General features: G+C 41.0%; 1 protein-coding gene across 17 annotated transcripts in view; it reads left to right on the top strand.

The window, feature by feature from the left end:
- Positions 1-23038, top strand: part of CPEB3 (cytoplasmic polyadenylation element binding protein 3) — a 193691-nt gene extending 170653 nt beyond the window's left edge. For 15 of the 17 annotated variants that reach the window (XM_032313580.1, XM_032313585.1, XM_032313582.1 and 12 more), the window contains one exon: positions 17276-21134. In XM_032313580.1, the coding sequence (XP_032169471.1) occupies positions 17276-17503 (228 nt within the window). In that variant the 3' untranslated portion in view covers positions 17504-21134. Of the gene's footprint in view, positions 1-17275; positions 21137-22846 lie in introns of those variants that run through there. The other 2 variants (XR_004278792.1, XM_032313581.1) reach the window with 2 other exon arrangements.
- The last annotated feature ends 607 nt before the right edge of the window (positions 23039-23645 follow it).

Genomic DNA, 23645 nt, shown 5'->3' with positions numbered 1-23645 from the left:
TGAGCTTTCCAGAGAGCCCCCATTATATAGAAGCACATCAGTATTTCCACAGGTAATGCTCTATCTCTTGGGTGCTCTGTTCTTGATTGTCTACAGAGAATTTCTTATTAGGCACAACCTTCTTTCCTGAATAATCCCTCTAAGTTTTTAGCAATAGTCTCATAGCTAAGGTTTTGGAACTTGCTGTCCTAAAACTCAGGAGCAGATACCTTCCTATGCCCATAATCCCTTTCCCTTACTATTGCAAATTCCAAGATGCTACGGTTCTATTCTCTTTCTTATGTTAGCCTACAGTTTCCTTTAAACCAAGACCTTGACTATGTTAAACAGCATCAACCTTTCTTACCTTTCCGGTCAGAGGAACTTCCTTTGTTGTCTGCATCATTATGAATACAGATACAGTGTAATCAGTGAACCAAAACAAGACAGACGCTACAGATAGCATTTTATGGGCCACTTGCTTGCTCTTAGCCCTTTAGCCCTTTCATTTTTGCTCCATATGGAGAGTGGGAGAGGGTCCCTGGCACAGCAGCAATGCCAGGAACCCTGGAAGTTCTCGGACTGTTTGCGGGCTGTGCTCTCAGGTTGCAGCTTTCCTAGGTGAACTGTGGGAGGTCCATGAAGAAGAAGAATTTGACTGGTGCATCTCCTTCACCTCTTTTGTATCCAACCAGCTTTTCTCAAAAAAGACCTCTCTTTTGAGAATTTAGATGTTTCTGTAATTATTATCTTGTTGTTCTTACTGCTCTTTGGCTAAGTTTTTAGATGGAGTGGTCTACAGAGAAAATACAACCTTTGTAGGTTTGATTTTGTCTCACCGTCTCAGAGACTTTTTGGCTTTATGAATGTAAAGCTTCTGACCCATGCTCTATGTGTAATTAGAGTCCGCCAAGACTATGTGACTTGTTGGAGTCATCTGATAAATCCACACATCAAACTTTTTGCTGCAGTCTGGCTGGCAACGGCAGGACTCCCAGAGGAGGAACAGGCTTCTGATGGTACCTCCTTACAGAACTGCCAGGATCTTGACTCTGCCGCATGTGCCCAGAGGTCTTGGCTCACAGGGGGTGCTCAGTAAGTGTGCGGAATAGATCAGGATGATGTATGGGAGAACAAGGACCAGAAGTGACCACAGAAGGCTCTTGGGGATACTAGAGTGAGTCACTCTCATCTCTCACCTGCATATCTAGAGGAGGCTCCCCACTGGTCTCCCCAATTCAGCTTAGCCAATCTCTAGTACATTCTTTACATAAAACCGAATGACCTTTTAAAATCATAATGTCCTCCTTTAAACCTTTCGGTTATCTTCCACTGCCAGTAGGATAAAGGTCAGAATCCTTAATTAATACTGCCCCATGCCCCTTCACTAAACTACACACGTCTTTTGCCTTAGCTCTCTCTTCTTCCTCTTGAGCCAATCATAACTGGACCTTTTCTCTCTTTTTCAGGGTTGTTATATGTACTGTTTCTTCTGCCTGCCTAATACCTACTTTTCCTTTGCATCTCAGCTTAATTATAGTATTTTAGGAATCCTTTCTTCATGGAACTTACATCTCCATCATAAATCATTGCATAATACCATCTACCATTCCTTTGTGGCTTTAAATACCTCTGTAATGAAATATTGCTTCATTTAATGTCCATCTACTCTGTTAGACTATACAATCTATGAGAGCAATGACTGTCTTTCATGTTAGCTGCTGTATACTTAATACTTGACATGTAATGGACACAGTAATTATTTGTTTTCAGATGAATAAATGAGTGAGTTATCGAATGAGTGTTCACTGAGAGGTAGCCCAGATGAAACCCCTTAGATAGCAACCTTTGGCCGATCCAGCTGCCCGCCAAAGGGCACTTTGCACTGCTTTCCTTTTCTACTTCATTAAGAACACTCACTTGTGTGGGGGCCCTGGGTGGCTCCCTGATGTGGGCTCAGGTCATGACCTCAGGGTCATGGGAATGGGCTCCACATGGAGCTCCACGCTCAGTGGGGGCGTCTGCTTAAGATCCTCTTCCTCTGCCTGTCCCCCTGCTCACTCACTCGCTCGCACACATGTGCAAGCTCTCTGTCGCTCTCTCAAATAACTAAATCTTTAAAAAAGAAAAAACACTGATGTGATAAAGAAATTTAAAGTATTTTTGACATTGAAGCTGGATTTACTAACCTTAGACGGGAAGTGGTCCAACCTCCTTTATTTTGCAGCAAATGAGAATCTAGCAGAGCTTTGGAGACTGAAGAAACCTGTCAATTAAGGGCAGAGTTGCCTCTGCTCACAGGACTCCTTCCCAGAACCTTGGGCTCACCCAGGGACTAATGTCTCTTCAGCCCACTTCTTCCATGAAGTCGTTTTTCCACAGACCTTAGATTCAGAACGTCTTGAGTTAGATTATAGGTCCTTTTGTGGGTTTTATGCACATTTCAGTAGTTCACATAACTTTCCAGGTGAACATACTCTCCACAGAGCAGAGCACATCTGGGATTTGTTATCAGGAGTTTCTGATATGTCTGTAGGTCATTTTTAACATTAGCAAAATGAACTGGAAAATTTTCTGTGCCCTTTTTTAGTTGTTTTGCTTTTGATTTTCACTTTTACGTTGTCTTCATATGAAACCTTTTACAAGTGAGTGTGAACCAGGGCAACACCACTGGATTATAGCATTTGATTGAAAAGTTTGGCATTTTAAGTTGCTATAATGACCCTTGTTATGGAACATTATTATTATAAATGACACAAGGGGTGGGGAAAATTAAAAAAATAAAAATGTTTTAAATGACGCAAATACAATTTATGCTTGTTTTTACTTCCAAGAAAACACTATTAACATCTTGAAATAAATACATTAAAGGTTACATTATACATATGTTATGGTTAATATTCACCAGTTATTAGCCAATTGGTAATTTGTCCCTGTGTTGACAATATTAAGGTTGTGTGATGCCCAGCACAGCAGTTTTTGGTGTCTTTCTCGTTAGTTACTGTATACTTAATACTTGACACATAGTGGACACACATTAATTATTTGTATTTAGATGAATAAATGAGTTTCCCCATTGATCTTCTGCCTTGGCACACACGAGCATGTGATTCACTTTTCTGGTTAACAGGTTCCTTAGAACACTAAAGAGTGGGGCATTTCTGGGGTAAGGTCATCAGTATCTTAGAAGGGGTACACCCCAGGCCCACTCCTGTCCTTACCATGCGGAGAACATGGCGATAGTGAAAAAGTGTTCTGTTCGAGGCCTGAGTCAACACTCCTAGCTCTTCTCCCAGTTATGTGACTTTGGACAATTTATCACTTTTTAGAGGCTTGATTTTATTGATTTTATTTTCCAATAGTAGTAAGAAGACCAAGCTGTCTTACAGTTTGTGGGGCTGATAAACAATGACAGATGGAGAAGCGCTTTGGAAAGTTATTTGGCTGTGCTGATGTTGATTTGCTTTACTGCTGAGCCTGGCTGATTTAAAATGTGGTTACCTAATCATGTATTCAAGGCTAATTGTTGACTCTCTCGCTCCTTTTTTTTTTTTTTTCTTTTAAAGCACCTACTTAGTTCCACTAAGGAGCTTTTTTTTTTTTTAAGATTTTATTTATTTATTTGACAGAGATCACAAGTAGGCAGAGAGGCAGGCAGAGAGAGAGGAAGGGAAGCAGGCTCCCTGCTGAGCAGAGAGACCAATGCGGGGCTTGATCCCAGGACCCTGAGATCATGACTTGGGCTGAAGGCAGAGGCTTTAATCCACTGAGCCACCCAGGCGCCCCCCGACCAAGGATCTTTAATACAGAGACAATGGAATAGTTGAAGTTCACACACATATACACACACACACACACACACACACACACACACACGTTGGGTCCGTTATCAAAGGAATGAGACTGAGACAAAGTTATGCAAAGCCTTATTCTATGCCAAGCATTAGAAGTTAGACTGACCGGCCAGGGGAACGAGGCTGAGACAAAGTGAAAGTTATGTAAAGCTTTATTCTATGCCAAGCATTAGAAGTCAGACTGACTGGCCAGGGCTGCCTCCGAAGAGAGCGACGCCCCTTGGTCTTACAGGCTAGTTTTTATAGGGCACAACCGCAGACATCTACATATGTAGCTTTGGCTGATTGGATATCTTTTACCTGTGTGTTTTACCAGTATCAGTTACCTGGAACCGATACTAGTAACTGTTGGGGGGTTTATTAAACAACAAAATGGCCTTGTTTTAAGTATGTGGTTTAGTAATAGTTACCTGGAACCGATATAAACAAAATGGCCTTGTTTTAGGTGTGTGTTTTAGTAACAGTTACCTGGAACTGATATCAATAACTGTTGAGGCATTTATTAAACAACAAAATGTCTACCTAGGCAACATGGAGTCACTATGGCTAAGTAGGCCCAGGCAGGCCCTAGGGGGTTAACATGTTTTAACGTGGAATCGACCCCAACAACACACACACAGAGTTAACACAGCTGCTGATCTGCCAACATGCTGGTTGGATATTAGTCAAGACACACATAGAGACAAGTCTCTTTTATGGAGGTAAACACCTAAATGCATTTTCCAGGCAAGGGATTGAAGAAAGAAAAAGTCCTGTCCAGAAAGAAGTATTTTTAGCACTATCTTTTCTCTAATAATGAAAAGATTTTGAACCTAAAGTTGAATAGGTTAGGATTAAATTTTGCTTATAATCCACGAACAGCATTTCTATGAAAAACTGGAACAGTTTAAAGTATTTAAGTACAATAAGGGCAAAAGAGGGCACCTGTACTCATTCTGTCTGTTTTAATGGTATTTTTAGAAGTGATGCCAAATGAACACTTAGGATGTGAAAGCTCTGCTAAATTCAGAGCTTTCAAATATAAATTTCTTTATAACTCAAGGCTAGATCACTCACATCTGAAAGATTTTTGTAGTGTGAAAAATGAGATCATTAGAAAAGAGGTAATCTTTTTACATGGCCGTTTTCTACCCTTTTGTCTATTCTGTGTGGCCCAGAGAATATTTATAAGGATAGAATCAGTTGAATCTCCTTTAGTCTAACAAAAGCATATTTGATTAATAGGAATAATTTCTTTATAAAAATCTGAGGGGCGGGTGCCTGGGTGGCTCAGTCCATTAAGCATCTACCTTTGGCTCAGGTCGTGATCCCAGGGTTCTGGGATGGAGCCCTGCATGGGGCTCCTTGCTCAGCAGAGATCCTGCCTCTCCCTCTCCCTTTGCCTGCTGCTCTGCCTACTTCTGCTCTCTCTCTCTCTCTATCAGAAAAATAAAATCTTTTTAAAAATAAATATACAAATAAATAACATAAAAATAAAAATCTGAGGGGCTCCCACCACACAGTTATTGTTTAGCACAACTTTGCCATGTTGTCTCCTAGAAATTTTTTTTTGAAGATTTATTAATTTATTGTAGAGAGAGAGCATGTGTGAGAGGCAGAGGGAGAGGAAAGAGGGAGAGAATCTCAAGCTGACTCCATGCTGAGCGCGGAGCCCATTGTGGGGCTCTCTGTCCCATGACCCTGAGATCATGACATGAGCTGAAATCAAGAGTCGGCCACCTGACCAGCTGAGCCACCTGGTGTCCCTTCCTCGAAATTTCTAAGTTAGGTGTTTGTAACTTGAAATGCATCATGCAACAGACATTTGTTTAAGTCTGCCAACTCAGCTCACAGAGACCTTTTTACTACTAGAAGGGATAATAGGCTAGAATAAGCCAATCTGGAGTTTAGTCCTCACTAAACCACTTAGTGTATAACTTGAAGGAAGGATAGGGGTATGTGTGTGTGTGTGTGTGTGTGTGTGTGTGTGTGTGTGTTAATGAAAGCAATTTTAAAAACTTAAAAGCGTTCTGTCAGTATACAGTGATACTGAGAATACTTGATTTATATGAAACCTTGACTAATATTTGAACTCTTCTGGAAGATATTCATTAGACAATCTAATTAGAATTACACATAACAGAGGTGCCTGGGTGGCTCAGTGGGTTGAGCCTCTGCCTTTGGCTTGGGTCATGATCTCAGGGTCCTGGGATTGAGCCCCACATCAGGCTCTCTGCTCAGCGGGGAGCCTGCTTCCCCCTCTCTCTCTCTGCCTGCCTCTCTGCCTACTTGTGATCTCTCTCTCTCTCTCTCTCTGTCAAATAAATAAATAAAATATTTTTTTTAAAAAAAGAATTTCACATGATAAAAGGAGTTAAATATGTCAGGCAAGACAGGGGTAACATTGGTTGGTTATCTCAGTTTTTGAAACAGGAGAAGGAGCTCTCAGTAGGCAGATCTGGCCTGCCTCAAAATCTGTCCCTAAAATTAGTTCCCCTAAATCACCATTTCCTAAATGGTTCTCTGTCAAATATTAGCCCCTTTTGATTTTAATATCTATTTTATTTTTAAAAAAGTTTTTTTCTAAGTCAAGTGAGTTTGGAAATGCTTTCTTGAAGAATGTTAAGTAGGTAAGTTTATTCTAGGACTTCTTAGAATCTTTTATGTACCAATCTTCATTGTGAAAATGCAAGAAGGAAACAATATGCAGTTTTTCACAAATTTTTTGATCATGGAACTCTTCTAAAATGTGTTATCTCTTGGGAATAATGTCTTAGGAAACCCATTTGAGAAAAATACTATGTTTTCAGCTTCTTCTTCATGTTCAAATTCAGAAATTTAATAGGTATGTAGTGGTGGTTTGGGGTTTTGTTTTTTCAAATTTTTATTTAAATTCTAATTAGTGAACATTAGTATAATATTGGTTTCAGGAGTAGAATTTAGTGATTCATCACTTACATACAACACCCAGTGCTTATCACAAGTGCCGTCCTTAATTGCCAGCACCAATTAATCCCATCTCCCTTCCTCCCCTCCAGCAACTCTCAGTTTGTCCCCTATTGTTTAGAGTCTCTTATGGCTTGTTTCCTTCTCTCCTTTTTTTCTTTTCCCCCTTCCCATATATTCATCTGTTTTGTTTCTCAAATTCCACATATGAGTCAAGTCATATGGTATTTGCCTTTCTCTGACTGACTTATTTCACTTAGTGTAATACCCTGTAGTTCCATCAGCATCACTGCAAATGGCAAGATTTCATTCTTTTTGATGGCTGAATAATACTCCTTTGTGTATATCTGCCACATTTTCTTTATCCATTCATCAGTCGATGGACAATTGGGCTCGTTCCATAGTTTGGTGCTGCTATAATCATCGGGGTACGTTTACCCCCTTTGAATCTGTATTTTTGTATCCCCTGGGCAAATACCTAGTATGTAATTACTGGCTTATGGGTAGTTCTCTTTTTAATAAGTAGTGATTGTTTTTCCTTTCCTTAATCCCCTTTCCCCAAGTGTGTCCTACCCATCATATATTTTCTTTTTTTTTTCTTATTGTGGTGAAAAGGCATGTGAGATCTACCCTCTTAATAGTTTCTAAGTGTACAGTAGAGTATTGTTAACTATAAGCTCAATGTCTACAGTAGATCTCTAAAAGGTTTTCATCTTGCATAACTGAAAGCTGATACCTTTTGAACAGCAGCTCCCTACTTTCCCCTGTCCCCAGCCCTGGCAACCAACATTCAACTTCCTGCTTTCTATGCATTTACTACTTTTGATCTGTCCTATAAATGGATGTGTCCAGTTTTTTCCTCTATAAGCATCTTTGCCGTTGTTATTTTTGCCACAAGCATTTTCACCACATAACAAATTGGCCATAAGGCAATTTTGCCCTAAAAGATAAAAAAAAATAATTGGCTGGCAGTTTGGTTTGACAGTTTGGTTTCCTCAGCTGCTTGAACGTTGGGTTTCACTTCTCCATTGATGCAGTACTCCCGTTTTTATGTTATATAGATCTTAGCCCTCCTAATGGTCTGCACAGTGACACAGTTTTGAACTCACATTTCCCATAGAACTTTGGGACGTTTGTCAGTGGACATGTGACAACATGCCAGGCTTTCACAGAGCAATACTATGCTCACTCACAAATATGCATCCTAATATTTGGAAACTGATAGCCTTCCTAATGAAGGAAAGAATTTCAGTGGAAAAAAAGAAAAAGCATGATGCCAAATGAGATGAATCAACAAGCAAAAAGGAAAAAAGATTTAATACTCTGAGCAAAAGTCTTTGAAGACAAGTGCTTAGGTATAATCCACAAAATAAAATCAGTTACTTACGCAGTATTGCCCCATATTTACACTACACATTTTGAATGTATTCAAATATTTTGTATTTCACAATAAAGTCATTTTAATTTTGTTACCATGTTCATGTTTTCTTATGTCCTTCTTAATGAATGTCCCTCTTTAGTGTCTCGTGATTTTATTTTTTACAATGAAATGACCTCATGGCCAATTAGTTACTCAAAAAAAAACTTTTTAGCAAAAATCCTTGGGGTGAAAATGCTTATGTCGCAACTACCTGGAAACACAAATGAACTCCTGCAGCATCCGTCCTTCTGCGTTTGACGTACTGCGCTTTGCGTAATGTCCTGAAGGTTCATCCATGTTGTTACGGGCGTCAGGACCTCCTTCCTTTCTAAGACTGAATGATATCACATTGTATGTTGATAGAGCCATTTTCTTTTTCTTTTCTTTTTTTTTTTAAGATTTATTTCTTTATTTGATAGAGAGAGAGATCACAACTAGGCAGAGAGGCAGGCAGAGAGAGAGAGAGAGAAGCAGGTTCCCCGCTGAGCAGAGATTCCCAATGCAGTGCTCCATCCCAGAACTCTGAGGTCATGACCTGAGCTAAAGGCAGAAGCTTAACCCACTGAGCCACCCAGGTGCCCCAAGAGAGCCAATTTTCTTTATTGTTCATTGGTCTGTGGACACTCAGGTTGCTGCCACATCTTGGCTGTTGTGAATAACGTTACAGTGGACATGGGCCTGATTGCAGTTGTTTTGAATAAATAGCCAGAAGTGGGGTTCTGGGCATCTATTTTCTGTCTCCAGAGAGCTGGGGTGAGGCAGGGGAAGAATAATGGCACAGCCACGCTGGTTGGGGGACACTGAAAGTGTGCTCAGGAATTCCCTTTAGCAATCAGAGTCCTTTGTCTTTTGATTACTTGAGTTTATCTAGTGTCTCTCTGTAACATACAAGTCTCTATATAAGAAAGGAAATCAGTACTTTTAATATCAATATACCATTGACAAATAACGTTCCCTTGACTGTTTCGTTTTAGCTGAACACAGGACCAGAGAGATTGCCTTTCAGTTAGCTAATGTGGGGCTTTCTGATACTTTTATTTAAGGAACATTGTGAAAGCTAAGCTGTAGCGCATAATATTTGCTTTGAATAGCATACTTCAGAATAACCCATTTTTTATTTAATGAGATGTTATCCATTGCACCTTTCTTTGCAGGCACTTCAAGTACTTCACATATTTAATCTTTTTTTCTCTCTTCCCTAGAAACATGTTGGGCCTGAATTTTAGCTATAGACTATCAAAGGCTTTATATTTTTAGCCTGCTTAGAGATTAATATGACCCAGTAACCATATGAACAGAAATGCTGATGATACTACGCTTTGTCCTCAGCCCCAGCTGGAATATATACGATGACTCAATAGCAAGCGATGTGCAGGTTCTGATGGCCTGTTCTCAGCCTAGTTCTGCCGCCAGCCTTAGCCTGGGGCTCCGACAGCCCAGCCTTTCTTCTGCTGCTGCTCTTGGCCCTGCTGGATATGGCTTGAAAACTTCCCAGCTGTAGTCAGAGCTATGTTTGATTGGACCCTTTGAGAGAAGCAGCACCTAGAAGTGAGTTCAAATGTTGTCTGAACTAATCCTTCCTAGGCTTATTTTGAAGCTCTGGGGATCTCAGAGCCTTTGGCTAGAAAAGTTTTTTAAATGGAGTTGGGTCATCTAAAGAAAGCTGTCCCTCCTCTCTGAAGAGGGTGGAACCTCTTTGTCTTGTCTCTCCTTCCTAGTCTTGACCCTTCATCTCCTGTCCCGTTATCTCTTTTTATGTATTTTCTCTTGGAATTGGGATAATTCTTAATATGAAGACTCTTTAGAATGATTAAATGTTGTTCTTTCCTTCTTGTATTTGAGCATAGAGGCTGTTTGTGAGACTACTAATGGGAAAAGGCTCGCTCCCATTTTTCTAAGTAGTTATCTCAGTAGGACATTCAAGTTCTTTAACCCCAGAAGTCCAAGAGTACTAGTCAGTTAGCAGTTGGTTGGTGAGTGCTGATTCTCACTTGGAATAGCTGGTGCACATCTCTCACGGGGTAGGGGAAACTGAGGCCTGCAAGACCGTGACAGCCAGTGAGTGGACAGAGCCAGGGTGCTCTGCCCTTCTGCGTTCTGGGAGGGTGGGGACGCCACGGCAGTCGTGATTTTCTTACCATTTGTTCTCCACACGGTACACTCTTCTGCTAGAACGTGATTTGGAGCTGGTTCAGATCCTCATCCCCCGCCCCATTCCCAAGCAGCGTGGAAGAAAACTAGACTAGGGGTGAATCCATGGATTGCGTGGGCTACTGTCAGCTGGCCTTTCTTGGTTCCATGCAGCAGAGCGCTCACAGATCTCTCCGCACTCCAGAAACATATGGCAAAGGTGTCAACATAAGCACACACGAGCACGCTCTGAACTGTGGGAAAGGCACAAGGACAACTTTAAAACCTTTCTTTCCCTCACGCTTGAGAATATGAAAAAAAGTAAGTCCCATCCTTTGAAAGGTAAAAAGAAAATTCAAACCATTTCCCATATTTTTTTTAATCTACCCCCAGATTGCTTCTAAAATTAAATAACTGTGAATTTGCTATATCTGGAAGGTTGTGGATAACTTTGTTGCTAAGGAAAAGCCATTTTCGCATCGCTGCTTTAATTGCCTTGGGCATCTGTCATCTGCTTTCTAAACAGCAGGATTCCAGTTCATGGTCCGTTGAAAAACTAAAAATTTATGTCTAAACAATCTTTGTATTGCCTGCTGGTAGAGAGCCTGCTTTAGCAACTGTGAAGACACCGTGTTCAGTGGGAATGCTAATGAGGTTGCTGTGGTTTTTAGGCATGGATAGACGTTCTCTGTGACACATGCCAAGGAGATTAGGAGCACATCATGTTTAAAAGCTTTAGTGCACCAAATAAAATGGTTTGTCCGGGAAGCGTGTTGTTGCAGATGATAAGAAATGGCCTACCTGACTTCTGAGCAAGACTCTTCATGTATCCCTATTAAATTATTACCTCCTGGCCTCTTTCTTCAGCTTGTCCACTCTCACTCAATTACCTAAAATCTTTGCTTCTACTCAACTTCCAGTCCCCTGTGAGCATGCCTTACCTGCTTGGGGAGGCTGGATATCTGGCAGACTTCATTCGGTGGTTCCTGTCACCACAGGGCAGACAGCGGCAGGACCCATTCTTTAGCTGTCCTTAAGAGGACAGTTAGTACATCATTCAAACTGAGCTTTAACCTTGACTAATGCCCCCCTCCTCTTTTCTACAACCTTTCAGGCCTAAGGAGAGGGGAATTCTGGATCTGGGAATGGTTTATGTTGTCCCTAGGTAACTCCCCTCTGCCACCAAGAGCTCTTCGGTCATTGCTTTTTTACACTGGGAGGTCATTTTGTTGACTGATATCAAAAAAACTGCAGACAGAAATATTCTCTCTAGCTTGTTAGATGCAAAACAGTGTCAGCATTGAGAACAGTTTAGGTATGGCTTTCTCTTTGTTTATATCATTCTAAATATATCATTCCCTTTATCCAGCTTACAGCTGCTTATCCACATGAGTCCTTCTTATCCTTAATGGTTATCACAGCTCATCAGTAAGTTCCACGTGTTTGTCAGCAGCCTTGGGCATGGTCATCGCCTTTAGGCATGTGGGATGAATCCAGGTGTCTCTCTAGGAAGTCTTCATCTCCTGTACCTGCAAGTTCCTTTAAAACAGAACGTCCATTCCATGATATGACTGGCTTTGCATAACACAGTGTACTATTTCGACTTTAATAATGAAAGTGGAAATCAGTAATATGATCCCTGTAAGTTAGTGTCTCCGTGCGTTGTAGTTTATTGGTAACAGAGAAACCCATTTTTATTTTAATAGCTGCATGTCTGTGTATTGGGAAAAACAGAATTAACCTGGATAGTCAAGTACAACATCTCAGGGGTGCCTGGATGGCTCCATTGGTTAGGCGTCGGACTCTTGATTTTGGCTCAGGTCATGATCTCAGGGTTGTGAGGTCGAACCCCTTGTTGGGCTCTGTGCTTGGCAGGAAGTCTGCTTGAGGATTTCTCTCTCTCTGCCCCTTCACTCCGTCTCTCTTTGTGTCTACCTCTCAAATCTTTATAAAAATAAATAAAATGGTTAACTTTTTATGACTTAACCTCAATTTAAAAAATTAATCTAAGGGACGCCTGGGTGGCTCAGTCAGTTAAGCATCTGCCTTTGGCTCAGGTCTTGATCCCAGGGTCCTGGGATCGAGCACCACATTGGGCTCCCTGCTAAACGGGGAGTCTGCTTTTCCCTCCCCCTCCTGCTGTTCCTGCTCAAACTCTGTTTCTCTCTCAAATAAATAAATAAAATCTTTTTTAAAAAATTAATTTAAGGGGCGCCTGGGTGGCTCAGTGGGTTAAGCCGCTGCCTTCGGCTCAGGTCATGATCTCAGGGTCCTGGGATCGAGTCCCGCATCGGGCTCTCTGCTCAGCAGGGAGCCTGCTTCCCTCTCTCTCTCTCTGCCTGCCTCTCCATCTACTTGTGATTTCTCTCTGTCAAATAAATAAATAAAATCTTTAAAAAAAAAATTAATTTAAGCTCTTAAAAAAAAGAGAGAAAAGAAAAACCCGTATAACCGCAATACCTTTTTTATACCTGAACAAAGGTAACCTTTTTAAAAATTATATTACCAGAGTGTCACCTTTGTGCTAGACTTGAATTTCCTTACATGCTCTTTTGATATTTGTATGTATGATAAATGCCTATTATCTTTCTCCTCCAGCAGCTTTCTTTCACTGAATATGAATTCTGATTGTTCAGACCAGCTACCTCTCTGATTTAGGCTTATTGAGGCTCTGATCTGGTTGCTGGAGTCCCCTGAGCGTAGTCTCTGCCTGGTGGCAGAATCAAAGTGGTCTTCGGCAGACTGGGGGTGGGATAGCTGTTCCCTGAAGGCCCTGCATCTGCCAGCGGTCCTCCAACTTCAGGGTAGGGGGTCATCCCGCCATTTTGACTTTCTTGGCTTCAGATGCAAGGAGGTCAGGCCAAGTTGATACATTCTCATAAGCAGCAGCTCCATTTCTCCAGGAGCCACAGTCTCTGAAGACCACCTTCTTCTCTGGACCAGGTATCATCAAGTCACTTGACGCTCAGAGATGCTGACGAGGAAGGACTATAGAGAGGAAATGCCAGAGGAGAACCATGGAGTATTAAGCTCAAAGGAGGATAGAATAGATCCCTGTGAGACTGAAATAGTTAAGGAAGGCTAGACCTGTTACTGATATTTTACAAGGCTGACATTCAATGGGTAAAGAAGAGTTCTCTTCAACAAATGGTGCTGGGGTAACTCAGTATCCACGTGCAAAAGAATGACATTGGACCCCTGCCTCACACTATATACAGCATTAATTAAAAATCAACCTAAATACAGGAGCTAAAACCAGAAAACTCTTAGAAGAAAACTGGTAAATCTTTATGATCTTGCGTTGGTAGTGGATTCTTAGATATGACATCAAAAGGAGGAGCAACAAAAGAATAAATAGATAATTTGGACTTTGTCAAAATGAAACTTTTGTGTGCCAAAGGACCTTGTCAACAAAGTAAAACAATTTAGAAAATATTTGCAAATCATATGTCTGGCGGAAGTCTAGTATCTAGCATATATAAAGAACTTTTACAAGTCAACAACAAAAAGACAATTTAAAGATGGGCAGGGGATTGTTCACTTCAAGAACGACAATAGCGGGGCACCTGGGTGGCTCAGTGGGTTAAAGCCTCTACCTTCGGCTCAGGTCATGATCCCAGGGTCCTGGGATCGAGCCCTGTATGGGGCTCTGTGCTCCGCGGGGAGCCTGCTTCCCCATCTCTCTCTCTCTGCCCGCCTCTCTGCCTACTTGTGATCTCTGTCTGCCAAATAAATAAATAAAATCTTTAAAAAAAAAAAAAAAAGAACGGCAGTAGCCATTTTTAAAACAATACAAATCTGAAAAGAGCAATGAAGGAGATTCAAGTTTAGCACAGAGAGACTTTTTGGTATTTTTTAAAGAAAATTACTTATGTTTAGGTATAAAAAGTGATAACTATAATAGAATATGGTTATGTGAGTTTCCCCCCTCTAGTTTTAAGAGCTTAAATTTTTTTTAATTGAAGTTAGAGTCATAAAAAATTAACCATTTTAAAGTGAACAATCTAGAGCACTTAATACATTCATACTGAATAGACCTTTTTCCAAAGAAGATCTACATGTGGCCAGCAAGCACATGAAAAATTCTCAATGTCATTAGTCCATAGAGAAATGCTTATCAAGCCATAGTGAAATACCTCTTCACACCTGCTAGGATGGCAGGTCACAAAATGGAAAACAACAAGTTTTGATGAGTGTAGGGACATTGGAACTCTGCCACTTTGCTGGTGGGAGTGTAAAATGGTACAGCCTCTATGGAAAATAATTTGGCAGTTCCTCAAAAAGTTAAACACAGAATTGCCACATGCCCAGAAGTTCTCCTTCTAGGTATATACTCAAAAGAATTGAAAACTGGTATTCAAACAAATATGTGTACATACGTGTTCATAACAGCATCATTCACAGTGGCTGAAAGGTGGAAACCACCCAGTGTCCATCAGTGAACCAATGGATAGATAAAATGTGTGTGTCTGTCTGTCTGTCTGTTTCTCTGTGTCTCTCTCTCTGTCTGTCTGTCTGTCTCTCTCTCTCTCTCTCACACACACACACATTAGAATATTATTCAGTCATGGAAAGGAATGAAATGCTGCTGCAGGCCACAGCATGGATTGAGCAGCATATGATGATGATAAGTGAAAGAGATCAGACACAAAAGGTCACATACTTTCGTGTGATGCCATACATATAGAATATCTAGAACAGCTAAATCTGGAAGGAGAGAAGGCAGACTGGCCATTAACGGGTTGGGGAGGGAGGATAACTGCTTAGTAGTAGGCACAGGGCCTCCTTTGGGGGATGAAACTGTTCAGGGACCAGATAGAGGTGGTGGCTGTCTAGCGCACTGAGTGTATTAAATGGCACTGAATGGTCACTTTAAAATTGTTAATTTTATGTTAAAAAGAAAGGAAAGACCTGGCCTCTTTGCATACATAAAAAGGAGTGAGCCGAGCATTGAAAGTGGGAAGAAAGTGTAAGCAAAGGTGGGGGCCATGTAGTGTGAACGGGGGCCCCGCCGGAGCCTGGGGCGGATAGTGCAGCCTGTGGCTCGTGTCGGAGTCACGGGAGACGGGGAGCACCCTGTCCCTGAGGCAGCTGGGCTTGCGGAGGATTGGAATGGCTTGTGACCAGGAACACCATAGAAGTAGATGAGTTGAAATGTCAGCATGTTCATGGGAGAATGAGCCGGGGAAAGCTTGGAGCTTGGTAGCCAGCGCGGAGGCTGTCGGTGTTGAACACACCCGGGACGGCCTGGACTGGAGGGCACGCGGCCGGAATCTGAATCATGCTTCGTGCTTAGGCTGTGCCAAGCCTGTTCCGAGGCTTTCTGTTCTTTAACTCATTTAATCCTCCTAGGAACCCTGTCAAGTGTGAATTCTCCTTCTCCCCTAGTGCACAGAGGGTGGGGACACAGGCTCAGAGTGGCCTTGCCTGAGAGAAACTTGCGTAAGGTTGAACGGCTCCTAACATGGCCTAGATCTGAACCCAGGCAGGTGACCCCAGAGCCACAACACTTCTAGTTATGATGCAGAGATCAATGCAAGAGATTTTTTTTGGAAGCCGCAGGTTGAGGAGGAGGAAATTGGAAGAAGGGAACTAGAGCTAGAGTGAAGACCTTTACCCCTGGGTAACCAAGAGCTGATACAGGTCTTCTCGGGCGGGTCTTCCAAGTCAGAGTACCCGGCTAGCCTATGGTCCTATAGGCTGGAGTCATGGCTAGAGACAGAACTCCAGAGGCGGCCAGCAGGGGTCCTTCCAAAGGGGAGGAGAGCCAGGAAAAGTGGAGCGTCTGATCTTAGGTAGGCCTCCTTCCCCCCTACCAGCTGTCCACCCTGCTGCCCCTCTCCTATACCCTGCCTCATGCCCGGCTAGACCCTCCCGGCTGCACCCAGAGGCAGCCTGAATCGCCAGGAGTTAGGGCCTATCAAAAAGCCCCAGGTCCTTGTCTCTCTAGCCACAACGGTTGCTTTTCCCCCCGAATGGCTCTGGAGGGCTGCATGGGAAGGGGCCCGATCACAGACTTGCCACCTTCATGCTAATTTCCAACAGTCAAGTTGAAAACATGAATAATGTCCCTTTTCTGAGGTTCTAGGAAGGGGACGAGGGGAAAACTCTGGTAACTCTGTTCTTCCTTGCTTTTGGTTTCCACATGCACAGCTTTGCTTTGTTTCAGTTATGAAATGCCCCCCTCGAAGGGCTGTGAGGAGAAGCTCTCCTCTGTGAAGCTTCCAGTTATAGGGGGAGATTAAGGCAATAAAGTCCAAAAAATAAGAAAGTCTCAATTATTAGTAGCTTAGCATTTATTATTATTATTCCAGTTATTATTATTATTATTATCCCAGTAATAATATACTTTTAATATAGACTTTTGGAATAATAGATAATAGACTTTTGGAAGCCTTGTCACTGAAACACGGAGGCCCAGAGCCTCACCGTGATGTCACATCTCAGCCTGTCTGGCCAGCCAGCGTGACTCTTCCCCTCGGGCCTGGCTCGCGCCACACCATTCCCCACCTACACGCCCTGCTTTTGCCTGCTTGTGGGCTTTGTCCCGGCTGCCCCCTCTCCCTGACCCACGCTCTCTCTCACCCTACCCAGCCAGGGGCTGCCTGGCCTTCGGGATTCCGCTAAGGTGCTTCTACTCGCAGTGCCTCTCTTAATCCTCCCCAGCAGCCTTGGAGGTGGACGTTGTTGTACCCATTTTACAGATAGGCAAATATGTGTGCACGTCTGTGTATAAATTATACGCATTTTACAGACCCACAGAGCGAACAGAAGCACAGAGGGAGGTTAGGAATTTGCCTGTGATCATACCACCTGTAAATGGAGCAGTTCCAAAGCCCTGATCTGCGCTTTGACTCACGCCTGTTTGCCCGACACCCGTCATTAAGCTCTACTGTAAGGCCTCAAGGGAAGAAACGTGAGGAAGCTTTGCTAAACATGTTTTCCTGTCTTTCCTCTCTGGGTCCAGGTGGAAGTGAAGCCATACGTGCTGGACGATCAGATGTGTGATGAGTGCCAGGGCACGCGCTGTGGTGGGAAGTTTGCCCCGTTCTTCTGTGCCAACGTCACGTGTCTGCAGTATTACTGTGAATACTGCTGGGCGAGCATACATTCCCGCGCCGGGCGGGAGTTCCACAAACCGCTGGTGAAGGAGGGAGGCGACCGCCCTCGGCACGTCCCGTTCCGCTGGAGCTGAGCCCAGGGCAGACCCAGCCACAAGTACTGGAGTAGATAACAAGGAGGGAAAAAGAGAGGGCACTGCCTCAGGGCTTACAGTGTTCTGGAAATCTGTGCATTCGTTCTCGATTTTTAAAGAAGAAATGGGTCTTTTTATTATTACTATTATTTACAGTCATATTACTGAACTCAGTGTCCAGTATAATGCAAAATTGCAGAGTGTATAACGGTACTGATTTGCACTTTGATTCTCACCTTTGTCTGCTTGGTACCTTAATTTCTTACACCTGATCTGTCACTCGTAGACTGCCATTCTCATCAGCGGCCATCAGGTTGATGTCTGTGATTTTTTTTTGTTTGTTGTTGTTGTTGTTGTGTTGTTGTTGTTGTTGTTGTTGTTGTTGTTGTTGTTCCGATTGTTTTTGAACTGGAGCATGCACTTATTTTCAGAAACTTAGAGAGTTGCCCCTAGGAGAAGACTTACCAAAGGTAATACTCGTGAGTAGGTGGCAGATGTAGCAAAAACTTCACAACAGTTCAGCAATCATTAGTTGGGGTCATTTAGAGTAAGGGTAACCCTTAATGAAAATAGGCCTTTAGTTTTCTATTTTGACATGTAAGGATACCTCATAAGCTGAATCTTTATTTTCCCTTCATGTTTGATTTTTGTTTTGCTGAGGATTTTGGTTAGATCTTTTAGTGTTATGTAAATTTATGCTGCAATAGCTTTTGCTGCTATTAAGATGGTATTATTAATACCATAATACTCTCTTCAGGCTAAGGTATCAATTTAAAGAAACCCAACAACACACGTTTGTGATTTAGGGATAGAATCAGCTGCCGAAAGGAGATCAGAATAGACTACAGAAAGCTTCAACGGAAGGTCACTATTTCTGACTGCATGTTTACTTAATCAGGTTGCTGCATGCAATAAATTTTATATCCAATGTCTAGTATAAAACCTTCCCACAATGCACAAATTAAGAATATATAAGCTATAAAATACTGATTTTTTTAAAAGAGTTTTTTTCACTCAAAGAATTGGTAATTGACTGGAGGAAGGCATGCCTCAATAAATGGAATGCTTCTGACATTAGGAAGAGCCCCTGACAGAATGACCTATATTACAACCAATATAAAACCTAGGTGTAGGATATTCTTAAAGCAAATTTGTGGATGGTAGATGAAGTACTTTGCGGTGCTCTGTTATATATTGTGCAATTTATTTTATATAGTAAAGTGATTATGTCTAACTGTGATCAAACTTAACTGTTTAAAGCCTCTGTGTCAGACATTAACGAACTCGACAGTTCATAACTGGTATATTATTAACTAACACATGAGCTCTTAGCTACAATCTCCTAGTGCTTGCACCATTTTACATAGCTTCAGACCTTGTCCAGAAAACCAAAGAGCTCATCTTAGCTTACAAACACTAGGAATATATACAGTATATAGAGATAAGTTGTCAGATTGACAAACTAGGCACATTTTAAGAAAGTTGCGTGGCGGTGATGCTAAAGAAATGTCTATCCAAAACAAGATGGCCTGGGCAGGGCTGGTTGTCTGGGTGAGAAATTTAACTACTTAATTCCCTGGATTTATCCTGTAAAGCTTGAATAGAACTAAGACCTGCTAGAACTACCGTGGACATTTTTTTAGCATTCACTCTTGGGCTGCAGATAGTAATATATAAACACACACAATGATTGTGAGACTATGTAAATCTTTTTTTTTTTTTTTTAATCTTCTTCCTATGTTTTGGAATTCTGGGGACAATCTGACTGGATATGACACTGCAGAATAGATTTAAGTCGCTGTGTTTTATGTGCTGTGATGTCCTTGTCCTGTCTCTTAAGTTAATAAGACTGCTTGTTTTTGTTTTGTTTTGTTTTGTTTCTCCAGTGTTTAGTTGCAATTGCCAGCTCTCAAACTATAGTTTTTTTTCAAAAAGGAAAAACAACATAGTTTTTTACTGGATTAAAAATGCTTATTAGAACTCCCCCCTCCCCTTTGAGGTTACCTCTGGGCTTTTTGGTAATAATTGCTTTTTTCCAGCCCAGCTGTGGTTTTCTGTTTGTTTGGTTTTTTTTCTATGTTTGTGGTTTTTTTCATCTGTACAAGAAATTTTGTTATGCACTACTACTTTTTGTATCCTAGACAGTTTTCAAAAGTTGGCTGAAGATTTTTTTGTTTGTTTGTTTTTAAGGAAAAAGGCATGCTTTCTGACTGACATGATCTTTTGCAATACCTCAATTTTGAAATATAGGAAAGAAAATGATATTTTCTAAGTAAGTTTATTCAGAAAAATATATATTAATTTAATTCTGCAAGAAAAAATGATTTAACAGATGGGTAACTTTATTTTTTTCATGCTTATTTGTGTTTTTTGAAAATGAAGAAGTTAGAGCTTTATAACTATAATATTAAAGATCATATCTAACCTACAGAAATCTACCTAATTATGTGAAAGAAGCAAAACTTTTTGAAGAAGCACCCCTCTTTCATGTACTAAAACAACACTGAGATTTAAAAAAAAAAAAAAAGCTGGAAGCTTGTACAGCGGGAAGCTAATGTGGAGGTGAAAACCATGGTCATGAAGAATAGGTTGCAAAGAATAAAGAATAAACTCCCTTTGGTGCTGAAAGTTGTGGATAGATGGTGGAAACTACTTTCCCTTCATTTGTATATTTATAATCAAGCGTTGATTGTGCACGACTGACCAGGATTGTGAAAGAGTTCTTCTGTTTGTATTTTTTTAAAGAGAACTTTTTTAGTTTATTAAATTATAACATGTTCCCTTTTGTTTTGTAAATAAATGTGCCCCCAAGTTGTTAATGTTATATTAAAAGAGAGGGTCCTTCAAAAAAAATTATTTTTTAAAACACAAGAGGTGTTCTGACCTGCAACTTGACTGGGAAGCCCCTGGGTATCACAGGTCCTGTTGTGGCCTTTCCTTGATGTGACACTTGAACTAGTCGATTTTTTGAAGGCTAAAACCTAACCTCGACTATTTGTTGTTATGTGCAATACTGTTTGTACTGTTTGTATAAAAAATAGAAAAAAAAAAGAAAAGAAAAAAGGCATAAATCTTTATTGCAGATTTATTTTCATTGCAAACTTTAGACATTGTGATTCACTGAAATCATTTTTCTACTGTCAAATATGTACCTTTTCTTCATGCTGGTATTTTTTCAATAGTAATGTAGCCTTTGTACTGAGACAAATTTTCATTGTTATTTTTAGAAAGATTTTTTGCTAAGAAAAAAATTAAACATATTTACATATTTTTCATTTTATTTCGTATTTTCTTTAAGGAGTGCTTTCTCAATCATTAATAGAGTTGTTTCTGGGAGGGACTTTCATATCTGGTCAATGTCATAATATTATTTTGTATTTTTACTTGGAATAAATTAATTTTATGATGCTAATTCTTTAAAAGTTTATTTTTTTCATTTTCAGTTATTTTTGAAGCTAAAACCTTTGTAATATTGTTACTAAAGTGTCTAGTTTTTTGAAATGCAAAGCTTTATGTATTAACTTGCTGATGTGGTTTACAATAGTGTGACAACGATGAACATGGTTGGTTATGTAAAGTGATTGGAAAATGTAATGGATAATTGGGTAATAAAATGACAGAATGAGCAGAACATGTGAGATTTTGACAAGCCTTTTCCTTTATTACAGTGGTTTAGTGTAAGACTAGGGATGTCACAGTACAGTTCTCTAGGGATGTCACAGTGGATTTATACAACACCAGGTGCAGCCAGATCTGGGGCCCTGATAATGGAGTCATCCCCACCGAAATACCACCAGGTGGAAAACCCGGCTAGGTCAACAGAATGATTCATTGTTTTTCCCCCTCTAACTTGTCATTATGTGCGTGTGTGCATGCGTGCGTGAAAGAGAGAGAGAATCTGCCACCAACTGCTGTCCATGTGTGAGACGGTGTCTTTCGCCCAGGCCACATCTTCCCCAAACATTTACAGTGGTGACGGCCGAGAGCAGAAGGACGCTGCCAGGGGGACGCCACCTTCTGTGTAGTGACTTGGATTGCAGTGTCCCGCCTGCCTTCCCTCCCGCTGGCGTGGGTGGCGGCCGAGGAAGCACGCTCAGACGTCACCACTGTATATGGACAGTCTCAGACTTCGTCTTCCTCCACCCCGTTACGGTGCCCCTTGTTTGTCCCTCCTTGTGGCAACATCGGGCCATTCCGAGCATGATCTGTCCACCCTCCTGCTTCTTTTCCAACACTCACCTCACCTTGAAGCTGTGCCGTTAGGGCAGCGCGTCCCTGTAACGGCACCTAAAATGAAAACAAAGTACCTAGGACTGCAGAACTGGTGTTGCGTAAACAGAACATTCAATGACTTGCTCTAGAAGGCTGGTGTGTTTCTCCTCGTCCTTGATGGTCCCCTTCCAGCTCCGTGGTCTTGGAGGAGAGGTTATCAATAATGTGGAGAAACATGTGTCCAGAGTTGGCTCTTGGGTATGCTCTATGTATTCAGTTTTGTAAATAATATATAGATTAGATCAAGTCGTGATGTAAAATTTTAACTCAAATTGGGTACTACTGGTTGGAATTTTACATTAACTACAAATAAGTGATTAGGAACAGAAGAAAAGAAATTGGAAAATTCTTGCTTAGTGGTATAAAGATTATGCTTAGATTTCTGCCTATTTCTTGTGTTTTATAGCTTGTTAGTGAGGCATGAGCTAATGCAGAGTGTACTGCATTTATGCAATTAGCAAGTAACTGCTAGTTTTCATTTTATCTATTATATTAGCAACAAAATGGCATTTAACTGGGTAAAGCTCCTACCTAAATATTTGAGTATTGTGACATCTCTACTTGCAAGGTTTGAGTGAAAGATTAGTCACAGATTAGTGAAAAAAAAAGTATCTTTTTGTTAAAACTGGCTTATTTGTATGGATTGTTGCTTTTTCACCAGTTTGTATGGTATGTCAGCTAACATTTTGGTTTTTTTTTTAATAATAACCAAACTTCTCTATCTCAGCTGCAATAGTGTTCCATTTTACCACAGAGTATTTTATAATTAACGCTGTTGACTTTATACCCCAAAATGGGTCAAGAAGTGGATATGGGATTTGGGGATGTTTAAATTTGTATGACGCAAGTTAATGGCAACAAGTAGAAAACTCGGGTGCTAATACAGGAAAACTTCTCTCTCTCTTTTCTGGATATAGTTCTGTTGGGGTATAAAGTATTAGGTATTTGTATTTTTGCTGTCAAAATAATGGACATAACTTTTAGAGTGTTCACAGCTAAGATCTCTGTATTTGTTTTTCAACTAACAACTAATTTTAAATGTATTGTATCTTTTATTACCTGTTCTCTTAGATTGTTTTTGCTAGTAACCCTGACTCAGCTTCCGCCTCTGGGGCTTGGACTAATATTGCTTGTATGGAACTGCAGTACTGTGACTACCCATGGAGCTCAATGCAGCTATTGCTTACAACTGCTTAAACTTTGTAGTTTGGACTTCCTTTTTTTCTGTAATAACAACTTATTAAATATAGTTGTATGAAGTACTGACACTTGTCATCCTTTGCATTTGCTAAGGAATAGCTCGGAGTATACGGATTGCATCTGGGAACATTTGCACGTTCAGATTTGCTTGATTCGCCTTTTTGGAGGGGCGGGGGGACACATGATGGCAGATTAAATACAGCAAAATTCACCTTTTCTCTGAGACCACTTTTTTTTTTTTTTTTTTTTTTTAAATAAAGCACAAGTATAGGGACGCCTGGGTGGCTCCGCTGATTAACAGTCTGTCTTCAGCTGGGGTCCTGATCTCAGGGTCCTATGATCAAGTCCCGCATGGGGCTCCCTACTCAGCGGGGAGTCTGCTTCTCCCTCTCCTCTCTCTCGCTATCTTTGTCTCTCGCTCTTAAATACATAAATAAAAACTTTAAAAACAAAGAAGCACAGGTATATTTGAAAAAGTAAGGCATTTGTTGACACGGTGCACGTGTGTTCAATGCAAGGTTTTTAGTGGGGCAGTTAGGTTTTTATGCCAGTACTTGAAACAAATTTTCCAAATCAAAACCAAGAAAGTCCATGAAAATGTAAGTATGCCCCTTTCTTTTTACTTTTTACCCTGGACTCTCTCTGATCATTTCAGAAAATGGGTCTTAAA

Source organism: Mustela erminea, chromosome 14 (assembly GCF_009829155.1).
Source record: "Mustela erminea isolate mMusErm1 chromosome 14, mMusErm1.Pri, whole genome shotgun sequence".
In the NCBI taxonomy this organism is placed as follows: domain Eukaryota; kingdom Metazoa; phylum Chordata; class Mammalia; order Carnivora; family Mustelidae; genus Mustela; species Mustela erminea.
The sequence above is the reverse complement of the archived record's forward strand: the minus strand, read 5'-3'. Positions and strand labels throughout refer to the sequence as shown.